The sequence below is a fragment of the Lampris incognitus genome, chromosome 9, assembly GCF_029633865.1.
Source record: "Lampris incognitus isolate fLamInc1 chromosome 9, fLamInc1.hap2, whole genome shotgun sequence".
Classification (NCBI taxonomy): domain Eukaryota; kingdom Metazoa; phylum Chordata; class Actinopteri; order Lampriformes; family Lampridae; genus Lampris; species Lampris incognitus.
The window spans coordinates 8078578-8092506 of record NC_079219.1 but is presented as its reverse complement, the minus strand read 5'-3'; the positions used below and the strand labels follow the sequence as shown (position 1 = coordinate 8092506).

Genomic DNA, 13929 nt, shown 5'->3' with positions numbered 1-13929 from the left:
AAAAAAATATGCCGTCTCCCACTTTTCCTGAAATTGTCTGTGCTCGTCACCAACTTTTCTCTTCACGGCAGGTTTTGAGAAAGACATAACTGGGGCTTGCTGACAGGACATATTTTCCTTCCACTTGGTGTCGCTCTGGAATCAAGTTTCAACCAAGTTTCAACCGTTGCTAATTCGCGCTGCCCATTATGGTGCGTTCAAGTTGTGCTCGGAAGTCGGACTTTCTGAGCTCCGAGTTGGACATTTCAACTGGAAGTCTGAAATCCGAGTCGTTCCAATTTACAACTTCCAACATAACGGGAATGCACCATGACTTGACAACAAACGCGACACCGGAAGCTGTCATGAGCCTGCGCTATGGTAGCTCATAAGTGAAAAATAAAAGCCCAGGGCAAGCGCGGGCCGCACTAACACTAAACTTTGATGTCAAGTAGGGGGCCACAAAATAACGTCCTGCGGGCCGCGAGTTTGAGACCCATGGTCTAGACTCTACCCATCACACACTTATACTGATTGCGTTTGAAATGACATGCAGTCTTGGCTTTAGATTACTGTTCGGTACTCCAAGATGCCTGTAGGTTGACACACAAATGTACTATCTGCCATTTGCTGACTCTCAAGTAAGTTTCTTTGTGTAAAACGTGTCTTTTAAATGAGAAAATGTAAATTTAATAACAGCACATAGAAAGATATACAGTTTATCAACTTAATCCTGTTGGAATGTGTGTGTGTGTGCGTGCGTCATGTTTGTTTACAGACTGCTCCACACGAGCCATCCATTCCACTGCCGAATGTGCGGAATGACCTTCAAACGCAGGAAGGAGCTGGACATGCACTCCCTCACTCACCAAGGTCAGAGTTCACTGTAAATGTAGTCTTTCACACCCATACGTCACATGCTCATATCTCTGTATGGGCAGGATACACACCAGTTTTCAATGTTAGAGTCCTGCTGTTTGTTCCTGTGTGTCACTGAGCCTTTGTTTTACTGCAGTTTGTGTTCTGCATTCCATATTCTGTCTTTATCTGTGATTATTTTCTCCCCTCTTGCATGAGTTTGCTCTTTGCTCTTTGTCCGTGAGAGTGCACAAATGCGTCGAGGGCTATTAAAGAGAAAACCAGATGTGATCCACATGTCAGGAATCCAGATACAACCCTACATTCTCATTTCTAATGGAAAGCTATTACGTATGATGCTCTCATCAATTCAGCTTGCAGCAAATTGCTATTGATTAAAGCAAAGTCAGCAATAAATGCTCTTTTCAGCTTCCCCGGGTGGCCTACCTTGTTTATTTACAAACATATATCTCCATGTTATGTGTGCATTGTCCCTTGGATACATTAGGTCAATGAATTCCCATTGATTTGTGTTCCATCTGGAATGGAGGGTGGAGGGAAATGAATTAGGTCAACACGTTGATGCTTGATCTTAATCAGGTGGGGTGCTGTCAGGGCAACCTCATTAGCCTGGCCTGAAGAGGCAGTTTGCATCATGGGTCAGAGATAGGCAGCTCCTCTTGAGAGAGATGATTGGAGAGATTGATCCATTGATCAGTCAAGGGCCAAAAGCTTAGATCGCACATGTTAAAGGTCTAAACGGAGGGTCCCATAGGGGAGTAGAGTGGATAAACCACATTTGGATGGCTACAGATGGTAAGCAGGCTACAAAATTTTGCCTTGATCTTTTGGATGACTGATGAACCATTAGTGCAGATAACTGTTTCCCTGCCTGCTCTTCCAAGGCGCCTTCCTAAGTGTGAATTTGGCTAAAACAGCATAAACCTTGGTTGTAGATACATTGCCATGCTTGTGATGAGTCTAACTCTTTCACTGCTCTTTCTCACTGCAAGCAACTCAAGAAACCAGTCTGTGAAAACCCATTAACTTTATAGGAACAGAAAAATTCTAGCCTATAATGACCACAGTCTATTTATTTTCAGGTTTGTTGCTGCAGAAATTTTGGCTGTGGCTCAACTTTTGGTAACAGATGGACAGATGGTGGTCGATTTTGCGAAAAGGATGGAAATGGCTGTGGTGAATACATATTTCAAGAAGAGGGAGGAACACAGGGTGACGTACAAGAGTGGAGGAAAGTGCACACAGGTGGACTATATCTTATGTAGAAGGCACCATCTAAAAGGGATTGGAGACTGCAAGGTGGTGACAGGGGAGAGCGTAGCCAGGCAGCATCGGATGGTGGTCTGTAGGATGACTTTGGAGACCAAGAAGAGGAAGCGAGTGAAGACACAGCCGAAGATCAAATGGTGGAAGTTGAAGAAGGAAGACTGTTGTGTGGAGTTCAGGCAGGAGTTAAGACAGGCACTGGGTGGTAGTGAAGAGTTGCCAGATGGCTGGAAAACCACTGCAGAAATAGTGAGGGAGACAGCTAGGAAGGTACTTGGTGTGTCATCAGGACAGAGGAAGGAAGACAAGGAGACTTGGTGGTGGAATGAGGAAGTACAGCAAAGTATACAGAAGAAGAGGTTGGCAAAGAAGAACTGGGATAGTCAGAGAGATGAAGAAAGTAGACAGGAGTACAAGGAGATGCAGCGTAAAGCAAAGAAAGAGGTGGCAAAGGCAAAGGCAAAGGCGTATGGTGAGTTGTATGACAGATTAGACACTAAGGAAGGAGAAAAGGACTTGTACCGATTGGCTAGACAGAGGGACCAAGCTGCAAAGGATGTGCAGCAAGTTAGGGCGATCAAGGATAGAGATGGAAATGTGCTGACAAGCGAGGAGAGTGTGCTAAGAAGGTGGAAGGAGTACTTTGAGGGGCTGATGAATGAAGAAAATGAGAGAGAGAGAAGGTTGGATGATGTAGGGATAGTGAATCAGGAAGTTCAGCAGATTAGCAAGGAGGAAGTGAGGGCAGCTATGAAGAGGATGAAGAATGGAAAGGCAGTTGGTCCTGATGACATACCTGTGGAGGCATGGAGATGTTTAGGAGAGATGGCAGTGGAGTTTCTAACTAGATTGTTTAACACAATCCTGGAAAGTGAGAGGATGCCTGAGGAGTGGAGAAGAAGCATACTGGTACCGATTTTCAAGAACAAGGGCGATGTGCAGAACTGTAACAACTACAGAGGTATAAAGTTGATCAGCCACAGCATGAAGATTTGGGAAAGAGTAATAGAAGCTAGGTTAAGAGGAGAGGTGACGATCAGCGAGCAGCAGTATGGTTTCATGCCACGAAAGAGCACCACAGATGCGATGTTTGCTTTGAGAATGTTGATGGAGAAGTATAGAGAAGGCCAGAAAGAGTTGCATTGTGTCTTTGTAGATTTAGAGAAAGCTTATGACAGAGTGCCGAGAGAGGAGGTGTGGTATTGTATGAGGAAGTCAGGAGTTGCAGAGAAGTATGTAGGAGTGGTGCAGGATACGTATGAGGGAAGTGTGACAATGGTGAGGTGTGCGGTTGGAATGACAGATGGGTTCAAGGTGGAGGTGGGATTACATCAAGGATCGGCTCTTAGCCCTTTCTTGTTTGCAATGGTGATGGACAGGTTGACGGACAAGATCAGGCAGGAGTCTCCATGGACGATGATGTTCGCGGATGACATTGTGATCTGTAGCGAGAGTAGGGTGCAGGTTGAGGAGAGCCTGGAGAGGTGGAGGTGTGCACTGGAGAGAAGAGGAATGAAAGTCAGTAGGAGCAAGACGGAATACCTATGCGTGAATGAGAGAGAGGACAGTGGAATGGTCAGGATGCAAGGAGTGGAGGTGACAAAGACATCTGAATTTAAATACTTGGGGTCAACTGTCCAAAGTAACGGGGAGTGCAGTAGAGAGGTGAAAAAGAGAGTGCAGGCAGGTTGGAGTGGGTGGAGAAGTGTGTCAGGAGTGATTTGCGACAGAAGGGTACCAGCAAGAGTTAAAGGGAAAGTTTACAAGATGGTTGTGAGACCAGCTATGTTATATGGTTTGGAGACAGTGGCACTGACGAAAAGACAGGAGGCGGAGCTGGAGGTGGCAGAGTTGAAGATGCTAAGATTTTCACTGGGAGTAACGAAGAAGGACAGGATTAGGAACGATTATATTAGAGGGACCGCTCAGGTTGGACGGTTTGGAGACAAAGCAAGAGAGGCAAGATTGAGATGGCTTGGACATGTGTGGAGGAGAGATGCTGAGTATATTGGGAGAAGGATGCTGAATATGGAGCTGCCAGGGAAGAGGAGAAGAGGAAGGCCAAAGAGGAGGTTTATGGATGTGGTGAGGGAAGACATGCAGGTGGCTGGTGTGACAGAGGAAGACGCAGAAGACAGGAAGAAATGGAAACGGATGATCCGCTGTGGCGACCCCTAACGGGAGCAGCCGAAAGTAGTAGTAGTAGCTCAACTTTTGGTAACATTTGCTTCAGCAGCCAGTTGCATACTAGCATTACTATTGCTGCAACAACATTAGCATTACTATTAGCAGTCATCTAGCTGAAACCAGCTGGATATGAGCACTGCAAAGTAATCAAGTTTTAAACCATTAACCAAATACACAAGGAAATTGACTTGGTAGGATTTTGACTAAAAAACACAATGGACGTAACATGGCATTTTCAAGTTGCAGAACAAAGAGTAACATTCATTCTTCTTTCTTTTTTCTTTTTTCCATTCAATATCCAAACCGCTTATCCTGCTCTCAGGGTTGCGGGATGCTGGAGCCTATCCCAGCAGTCATTGAGCGGCAGGCGGGTAGACACCCTGGACAGGCTGCCAGGCCATCTCAGGGTCTTTCTCATTCAGGATCATTCTCAGGATCAAAGAGTAGCAGTCTCATTGTATTTTGCATCTAAGAATATCCAGTTGGTAAAAAAAGTAAAGGAATTTAGGGAGTGAAATGTATTATCTGTACAGAATAGAAAAAAAACAAAAACCTAACAATTTCACAAACAGGAAAAATGTGCAAATATGGGGTTTCTGATACTATATAGCAGAGTTTGTCCTCAACCCACACCTGGTATTATGAATTACCTATCCAAAAAACATGACAGACACTGTGTTTACAGGGGTAGATGCTAATATTTTTAAGCACTGGCCCCATGGGCCACCAAGCCCCTAAATTTGGTGGCCAAAGTACATTTTTGATGACCCAAATGTAAAAACACACAAAAGGCAATTTAACACAACTTAACACTGTGACACATCAACAAACGAAAAGACATCAACAAATGAAAATATATATAACTATTTATTTAAATTGAAAACTCAAGTTCATTTGTAAACATACATACATAGTCTCTGTCTCTTAGTTCAGTCTCTTTTTCGCACCGCCCCCCTTGCCTATGCCTCATACACGCTCTCTCTCGCTCCCTCCCTCCCAGCATTGTGCCTGTCAGTCATGTCTGCAATAAAAACATTACAAAAAGCAGTAGAAAACCTATAACACATACTTCTAACTGTAGCCAAAATTGTCAAAATACATGGGCAGAATGACATTTTTTTTAATAATTATTTAAATTGAAAACTCAAGTTTTTGTAAACATACGGGTACATATATTCCCTCACAGTCTCAGTTCAGTCTTTTTCGCATCCATCTGCCTCATACACTCTCTCGCTTGCTTGCTCCCTCCCTCCCAGCATTGTCCCGGCGTAGGTCATGTGCAATAAAAACATTACAAAAAGCAGTAGAATTATAATCGGCAAGAACCGAAATATAGTGGGCTTAGTACAGCTTCTCCAGTGTTGGTTCCCAGATGTCACTGTAGATGTGGGGAATGAATCTACAGCAGTAAAGTTGCCGACAACAACGTTAACACCATTAGAGCTCAGCATTTTCAGCTTTTATTTTTCAAAGCCATCCAGCATGCTGAATTTCGCCACAAGAGGACACTGTTACATAACCTCACACTAACAGGAACAACTTTTGGATCCGTGGAAACATAAAATCCATGTGAAAATCAGTTTAAACCGATCTGTTCCTTTTAAAAAAATCTGGGTATTTTTCGGTGAAAATTGGTAAAAAACCAAAAACGCTGAGCCTTGCGTACAGCATAGTATGCAATGTTGACATTTTTAATCATTTTCTCCCGTTATTCACTCCTCATTTGACGTATTTGTCTGCCCATGGGTGTATTTTCAGGCGATGTAACTGCAAGGTGTGCAACTGTGCACCTTAAGTGTTTTCCACTTTTTCCATGAAATTTGATGTGGTGTTTCCTGAAGGCATTGTTTCCGATGAAAATGAGCTAGACTTCTCGGCTTGTTGAGGAAACTGGCAGCACACCACATCACGTTACGTCCTTAGATGTGTCATATTCTAGCCACTTAAACTCTTGCTTCCATTCACTCCTAAATTTTCGTTGCCATTCCGTTTTGTCATAGTCCACCTTTTGTGTTTCTGGTTCTTCTGTAGGGATTGTGTTCGCAACTTGAGTAACGTTAGGCTTAGTAAACCCATATTTCAGCAGCCCTGACGTATTGGCAGCTAGCCGGCGACGAGTAAAATTAAGTTATTGTTAGCTGTTTTTGTAGAATGTTGAATTAAAAGGCACGAATGAATCGGGATGTTTGTGGAACTGTGACGTTGCGTTTGCGAAGGGCGATGTTTTTAAAAAAAATTAATTTAATCTTGACTTGGTGGCCACAGGGGGCCACCTACTGGGGATATATGGTGGCCACAGAGTAACTTTTTATGGCCATGGGCCATTGGGCCATTGTTAATGTCGAACCCTGGTTTACTTCCATCTCAGACAAGGAGCCCGCCACATGTCCCCACTGCTCAGCTCAGTTTGTGAACCAGTCGGTGTTGGACATCCACCTGCAGCGCTGCCCAACCACTGATGAAGAGAAGAATGCCGGCCGGGGACGAGGTCAGGGACGAGGACGCAGCACTGGTCAGGTGAGGAGAGGGTTGGAATATGGAGGGTGTTTGTCTGGTCAGATTTTACCACTTAAATCCATCCCAGATGGATTCTGAGGGAACAATGCACGTGTTTGAATTGAATTGAAGCAAGCTGTCAAGACAAGAGTAAGCTTTTTAATTCCATCAAGAAAAGATTAAGCATTTTAACTTTTCCTTTCATTTTCATCCCCTTTCTTTTGTATTCTAATTCCCTCCTCCTGTCTTCCTTCCTTCCCTTTCCCCCTGCTGTATTACCTTGTGTCTCCTTCAGATTGAGTGCGACTTATGCGGCCATCGCTGCATGACCCAGGAGGGCCTGGACCTCCATCGGTTGTCCCACACAGGCCAGACGCCACTCAAGTGCCCTGTAATTTCTTGCCGCCGGCGGTTTGCGTGTAACACCACCCTTGAGCAGCATGTAGTATCCCACATCCAAGGCTTGCCAACCAAAACCAAAGGCCGACCTCGCTTCTGCTGCCAGATCTGCCATAAGGAGTTTGCGTACACCTCAACCTTCAACGTCCACATGAGGACACACACTGATGAGAGACCTTTCGAGGTGAGTAGAGACGGGTTGAGCATGGCTATGTTTTTGTGTGAGCGTGTGTGTATGATGGTGTGTATGTTAACCTGTCAAACTGCATGGTAAGACTGAATAACATTGTTTCAGAATCACATTCGCTATACACAGGTGCAATAGTCACATTGCAAAGCATGCAATATAAAGCAATTAGGGCCCACCTGCTATGTTAGGCTAAGATTCTTACTGCTTGATAAAAAAACAAAAAATCTGGCAAGGTTTGCTTTATTGTGACTCCTCTTGAAGAAAAATATTCTAGTGCATCTGACAAATATATTGTTTACTCTGGTTTAATGTAGAGCCTGACTGATATAGGATTTTTAAGACTGATACCGATTTCAGTATTTGATGATTTAAAAATCCAATAATGATATATCGGCCGATATCCCCCCCCCCCTAAAAAAACGCATAACATAAACATTTATTTTATTTTATTTTTTTGGGGGCGGGGGCTTTTCTCCTCAATTGTATCCGGCCAATTACCCCTCTCTTCCGAGCCGTCCCGGTCGCTGCTCCACCCCCTCTGCCGATCCGGGGAGGGCTGCAGACTACCACATGCCTCCTCCGATACATGTGGCGTTACCAGCCGCTTCTTTTCACCTGACAGTGAGGAATTTCACCAGGGGGACCTAGCGCGTGGGAGGATCACGCTATTTCCCAGTTCCCGCAGACACGGCCAATTGTGTCTGTAGAGATGCCCGACCAAACCGGAGGTAACACGGGGATTCGATCCAGGGACCCCCTTGTTGGTAGGCAACGGAATAGACTGCCACGCTACTCGGGCGCCCAACATAAACATTTTCCCTAATATTTGTTATGTGTAGTTATTTAAGAGTCCTCACCAAGATAACATGATGTACTCCAGTTTAAAAATAAACTTGTTTTAGTTTCATGGATAGTACCTAACTCTAATCCTAACCCATCTCAAACTATGCAGTAAAGTGATACACTGATCAAGAGTAAACGCTGCTGTTGAATGCATCTAATACTGTGCGACTGTCTGCTACAAGAACTTGCGACTTTGGGCTTTCACACTGCATGTTTGAAAGAGAAGCTAGATAGCTTTGTTTGGCTACCAAGCCATGTTGGGTACTTGTTCAGCTCAAGTTTATTTACATGTCCCCTCTGGTTTAATAAAGTTTATTTACATGTCCCCTCTGGTTTAATAATTTCCAATGCACTGACTGTACAGACATGCGAGTTGCAGAAATATTCACCATTGCTTCATTTAGGCAGAATAAGTCAAGTGCTGTAGTTTAACCGCTCATTAACGTTAGCGGTTTTGCACTGATAAACATGGCATTAGCTAGCTTTGTGGCTAACCTTATGTAGCAGTGGACAGCGCTATAAGCTGCTGTACACGATGTTGCCAGAGAGGTTTTAGAAGTGATGAGGGAGAAATGATAGGACCCCTGTTTGTTTACCTGCTAGAACTGCCACACCGGTTCATAATAAACCTACAGTCAAGAGGAGAAGTGATGGGAGATATTTATTATTAAGTAACGTATTTCACATGACAGTTATTAATTTACCATGAACAGAGATGATCTCCGTTGTGGGCTATTCTTCACCACAGCTAAGTTGGTTTTAAGTTGGATATTCGACAGACATACACCCCGGATCCGGCGGCTTCTTCTTACTCAGTTTCAGCCAGTGTTGGCAGTAAGAGGACAGTTACCTAACCTCAGAGCACTCGCTCTTAACCACTGGGGAAACCGCTGAATCCAGAGCGAACATCTGTCGAAGATCCGCCCTAAAACTAACTTCACTGCGGTCAACTCTGCTCGACTCTGCTTGGGTCAGCTGATTGTTGTGATTTGTGGCATTCTGAACACGCGTGTTCCCAACAGTGGAGTTGCAAACTACGCAACGACAATCTTCCATCTCTCCTGATTCATTTTTAATGGTTATTCATCGGCCGTATAGCTGATACCGATTTATCTGCAGTTAGTTCATATCAGACGATAATACCTACATCTCGATTTATCGGTCGGGCTGTAATTTAATGACTACTTGGACAACTGCCTTACTCGCCCCTCTCAAATCACCCTATCTAGAGTGATACATTCATTTAATATGGAGCTTCTAAATTTAAAATCTGCATTTATCTGGTGAAATTATGCCGCTATTTAATCTTTAATTTTTTACAATACATACTACAAAAAAACTAGAATATTCAAAAGTTCAATTTTTTTTGGCACCATTCAGCCCCAGCGCATGGTTATGTCATGTGTGAAACAGCAGTACTCAACTATATAAAAAAAAAATTTATACAAATAAAATTGAATTGACTTAAATGAAATAAACTCTAGCTCCGCTTCACCTTCCCATCCCCCTATCTCACTATAGTCGCACTTGTTCCGAGCCGTAGCCCTCTCCTGTTCCGGACCGTGGCTATGTGTGCAGTGTATGTCCTGCGGGTGTTTCCTCCCTCCCCGTGTACCTGTGATTAATGACAGGGGCTGAGTTAGGGCCTGTCAGCCTCCCTCTGTGGTTGTTACTATTCTGGGACTCCTCTGCTGCTCTTTCTCTGCCACTCTTTTGACTGGGCAGCACTTCAACCAAAGACCCACCGAGTCCCTTACACGTAGCACGGGAGAGTTCAGAAATTGATTTGAATAATGTAGTTTTGCTTGAGGCTTGTCTATATATACTTGTTGCGGACTGCGGTTCAAGGGGACTCGCACCTCAAACACAAAGGTAGAGGCGGTGAGGATGAATTTTAATTCAAAGCAAATACACAGTGAGCAATCTTGAATGAGGATCTATATTTGCCGAGTACATAAAGAAGTGGTGTCACTCAGGCATCAGAAAATGAGCACGTATATTCAAGCAGAAATTATTCAGACGTTGACACAGTCACACTGCCAACAGATTTCTCGGTTCCCCAGTGAGAATCAGCCCAGCATAACCCGGGTGTATTAATACTTGGGTTTTCCTGCTGAGCTACAGTGAGTCAGGATTCATTAGTTTCTGGTGGCTCATTGTCTGCAGTCAGGTGGGAGCTAGCAAAGCGCTAATGTCGGGCTGGCAGGCAAATACTATGGAAATGTAAAAGTGAATACTCTGTAGAGAAATACTTGCAAGTTCACAAGTAACGCCCGCGTCTGTGACAAGTCCCCAGTGTAGCTGATCATACTCTCTCTTACTCACTTTTGTCTCTTTTATTGCTTTCTATATCTCTCTCCCCCCTCTCTTTCCCCAAAGCTCGTTTTTCTGCTCCTCCTGCGTCCCGCTAGAAGTGCTGCTTCTGCAGAAAAATAGAAACAGAGGTCTCAGAATATTATTTGCCGTAGGTGAAAGGCACTGACATAAACATAATATCACATTTTCTCTCCACCCCCTTTTCTGTTCTCTTTGCATGCCTCCCTTGTCTCCCACCCTCTGTTGTCCTTCATCTTGGTCCTTCTCCCTCCGCCCATCCGCCAGTGCACCACCTGTGGCAAGCGTTTCCGTCAGCTGCCCCACCTGCAGGACCACGAGCGCATCCACAGCGGCCTGCGGCCCTTCTGCTGCTGGGTGTGCGGCAAGAGTTTCAGCGTGGCTGCCCGCCTCACTGAGCACGCCCGTACTCACAGCGGCGAGAAACCGTACCCCTGCCCCCACTGCCCCTCTGCCTTCCGCTCGCGCTCCAACCTGGACAAGCACCTCCGGCTCCACGGTGACCTGCCGCCAGACGCCGAGAAGCAGGCTGCCGAGGCCGCCCAGGCCGCCCAGGTCCAGAAGGTGCTGGAGGGGGCCAAGGTGCTGACATCTCTAGCTGCCACAGCAGAGGGAGAGACCGGCACCGTGCAGACCATCTACGTGCTCCAGGGGGATGCCGGCACTGAGACGGTCATGATCCCGTCGGACCAGTTTGGCGCCATGGAGGGCTCCTCTCAAGTGGTCATCCTGCCTCCCTCGGTCCTCGGAGGTCAGGCCATTGCTGTTCCTACAATCAGCATGGATGGCAGCGACATAACCATGGTGGAGACAAACCAGTCGCCCCATCACGCCTTAGAGTTTATTGTGGAGGAGACAATATGAAAAAAAACAGGGTAAAAGGGAGATGGGGAAGAGAAAGATCTAGAACAGTCGTTTTAAGGATCAATAGAAAACAACGCCTGTTGCTAGAGTAAGAAGCCAATGATCAGACGCTAAGACATTGAGAATTATTTCTGTGTTTATATATAGTTTGATGGATTCCTCAGCCAGTTTGAAGTAAGATGTTCTTCAGTATGGTGATAAATCTTTGAAGGATGATGACCACGGGTGCAGTTAGGAGAATTTCAATAGCCAAATTGTAAAGCACAGACTTCAGATTTACAGACATGGTTCACGGGTTAAATGTCGAGGAAAGCAGAATGCATTTCCCACATGTATCTTTCAAACTGATTGAAAAGCAGATTGTTGAATTGTCACTTGATTGTACATAGATGTGTATTTACAAACCCTTTTATTAGGATCGCACCACAGGTGTCCCATGAGATGTGCTCTGCTTTCGTTCAAATAAAACGATTCAGCTTTCACGTTCTGGAGTTTCCGTCATTTTATCAGGAGGGTGACACGGGGGCACTGGCCCCGTCTGCCGTCAGATAGAAAGGGCTTTATAGACCCTCCTGTGAATTGCCACTGCTGGCTCCTGACATAAACAATGTCGGGTTTTCTGGAGAGAGAGAGACACTCACTTCTAGAGGCTCTTGAACTACACAAACCGCAGGGAAAGGCAGCGCGAATAAGAAATGTGTGTGCGCCCCTGTCCTCTGTAGATTGACAAGTTATATTTCTATAATATGCCGGGCGTTAAGTTACAGATTGGTTTTGTGTTGTAATCACATACAATAATAACTGGGTGGCCGTGGTATTTATGATGATTTAGCTGAAGCGAGGCGTTGTGCGGTGGCAAGCGGTGTTGTGAAATGATCCTACTATCACTGTGTAGTAATCAAAAATAATGATCCTATTTGTGCCTGAATGGGAAGAGGTGTAGCGCGATAACTTTCGCAGGCGCTGCAGTAGCCCGTAATAGGTTTCCAAAAGCGCAGTTTTATGACTGTCTCCCACCCAACGATTGCTGACAGGGAGGTTTGGATAAACACACACACACACACACACAAAACACACTCAGACAGAGGCACTCAGTCTTAGTTTGTTTTTATGTCATGGTGGGAGAAATGCTGATGATTGCGCCGGCAGCTGAAATAGGGAAATTGTAGCATTTCAGTTGAGTGAGAGGCATATAAAGACACACAGGGCTCCCGAGGAGGGAAGAGAAGCCGATGCCAAAAAAACTCGGCTGCTCTCCGCTGCATTTCTATGAGAGAGGAGGGAAGGAGTCAACAGGCAAACAGTCAATAAATGGATATATATATATTCTTTCCTTCCCAGCAAATCTTGAGAGCTGATAGTCTGCTAGAGTGCCATTTATCATATCTGTTCCCTAAAAAATTTAAACCCAAGACGAGACCCCACCCCTACCAACACCACCACCACACACACACTCTCACAAAAATACTTATGAGATGTTGGATGCTGAAGGTGAAATCATGACAGCGGCGTGCTCCAGGGAGGCGGTCTGGCTGCAGCATAATGATATTACGGCTGAAGAGAAGACTGTATATTGTCTAGTTATCTGTTCTGATTGTTTTGTAGCTTATAGCCAAAACATGTCTGAGTTTATACTCTTGTCTCCATTCTGCCTTTTATCACAGTCTCTTTGTCCCTTTTGTTCAGTTTGTTTTCAAGACGTCTTTTACACGCTGCAGCCGTTGGACTCCTGTGGTCGTTCCAAACAGTGGACATGAAAGGCAACTGGAACTGTGCAGCTCTGACTAGTTGGTTTACATTTGCGTTGTTGCATCTCTCGGATTTAATCATGAGGTGCACAAGAAGAAAATTTTCCATTGATTTGGGATCTTAACCCCCCCAGATTTAACTGTAATGGGAATACCTTATTTAAGCCCCGTGTTATACATTTTGCTACAGTCAGAGATGCATGAGCAGAATTATGGTTGTGCTTGTTTGCAAGCTAGTTATATAAATTTGGTATTTAAGACCCCCCCCCCCCCAGTAGATTACACACTTACATAGATTACATTACATACATAGGCGGCACGGTGGCACAGTGGTTAGCGCGGTCGCCTCACAGCAAGAAGGTCCTGGGTTCGAGCCCTGGGGTAGTCCAACCTTGGTGGGTCATCCCAGGTCGTCCTCTTTGTGGAGTTTGAATGTTCTCCCCCGTGTCTGCGTGGGTTTCCTCCGGGTGCTCCGGTTTCCTCCCACAGTCCAAAGACATGTAGGTCAGGTGAATGGGCCATAGTAAATTGTCCCTAGATGTGAATTTGTGTGTCCGCCCTGTGATGGCCTGCTGCCCTGTCCAGGGTGTCTCCCCGCCTGCCGCCCAATGACTGCTGGGATAGGCTCCAGCATCCCCGTGACCCTTAGAGCAGGATAAGCGGTTTGGATGATAGATGGATGGGAATAGTTTAGGCATACTGAAGTCCCGACACACACATTTAGTTTCAAAGAAGGGAGCAAGA

At 45.2% G+C, this 13929-nt stretch overlaps 1 protein-coding gene across 1 annotated transcript in view; it reads left to right on the top strand.

Annotated features, from left to right (window-relative positions):
• Positions 1–11908, top strand: part of LOC130118030 (zinc finger protein 420-like) — a 44742-nt gene extending 32834 nt beyond the window's left edge. The window contains exons 7-10 of the mRNA XM_056286329.1: positions 758–852; positions 6680–6828; positions 7103–7390; positions 10841–11908. Coding sequence (XP_056142304.1) covers positions 758–852; positions 6680–6828; positions 7103–7390; positions 10841–11437 — 1129 coding nt within the window. The 3' untranslated portion in view covers positions 11438–11908. The remainder of the gene's footprint in view (positions 1–757; positions 853–6679; positions 6829–7102; positions 7391–10840) is intronic.
• The last annotated feature ends 2021 nt before the right edge of the window (positions 11909–13929 follow it).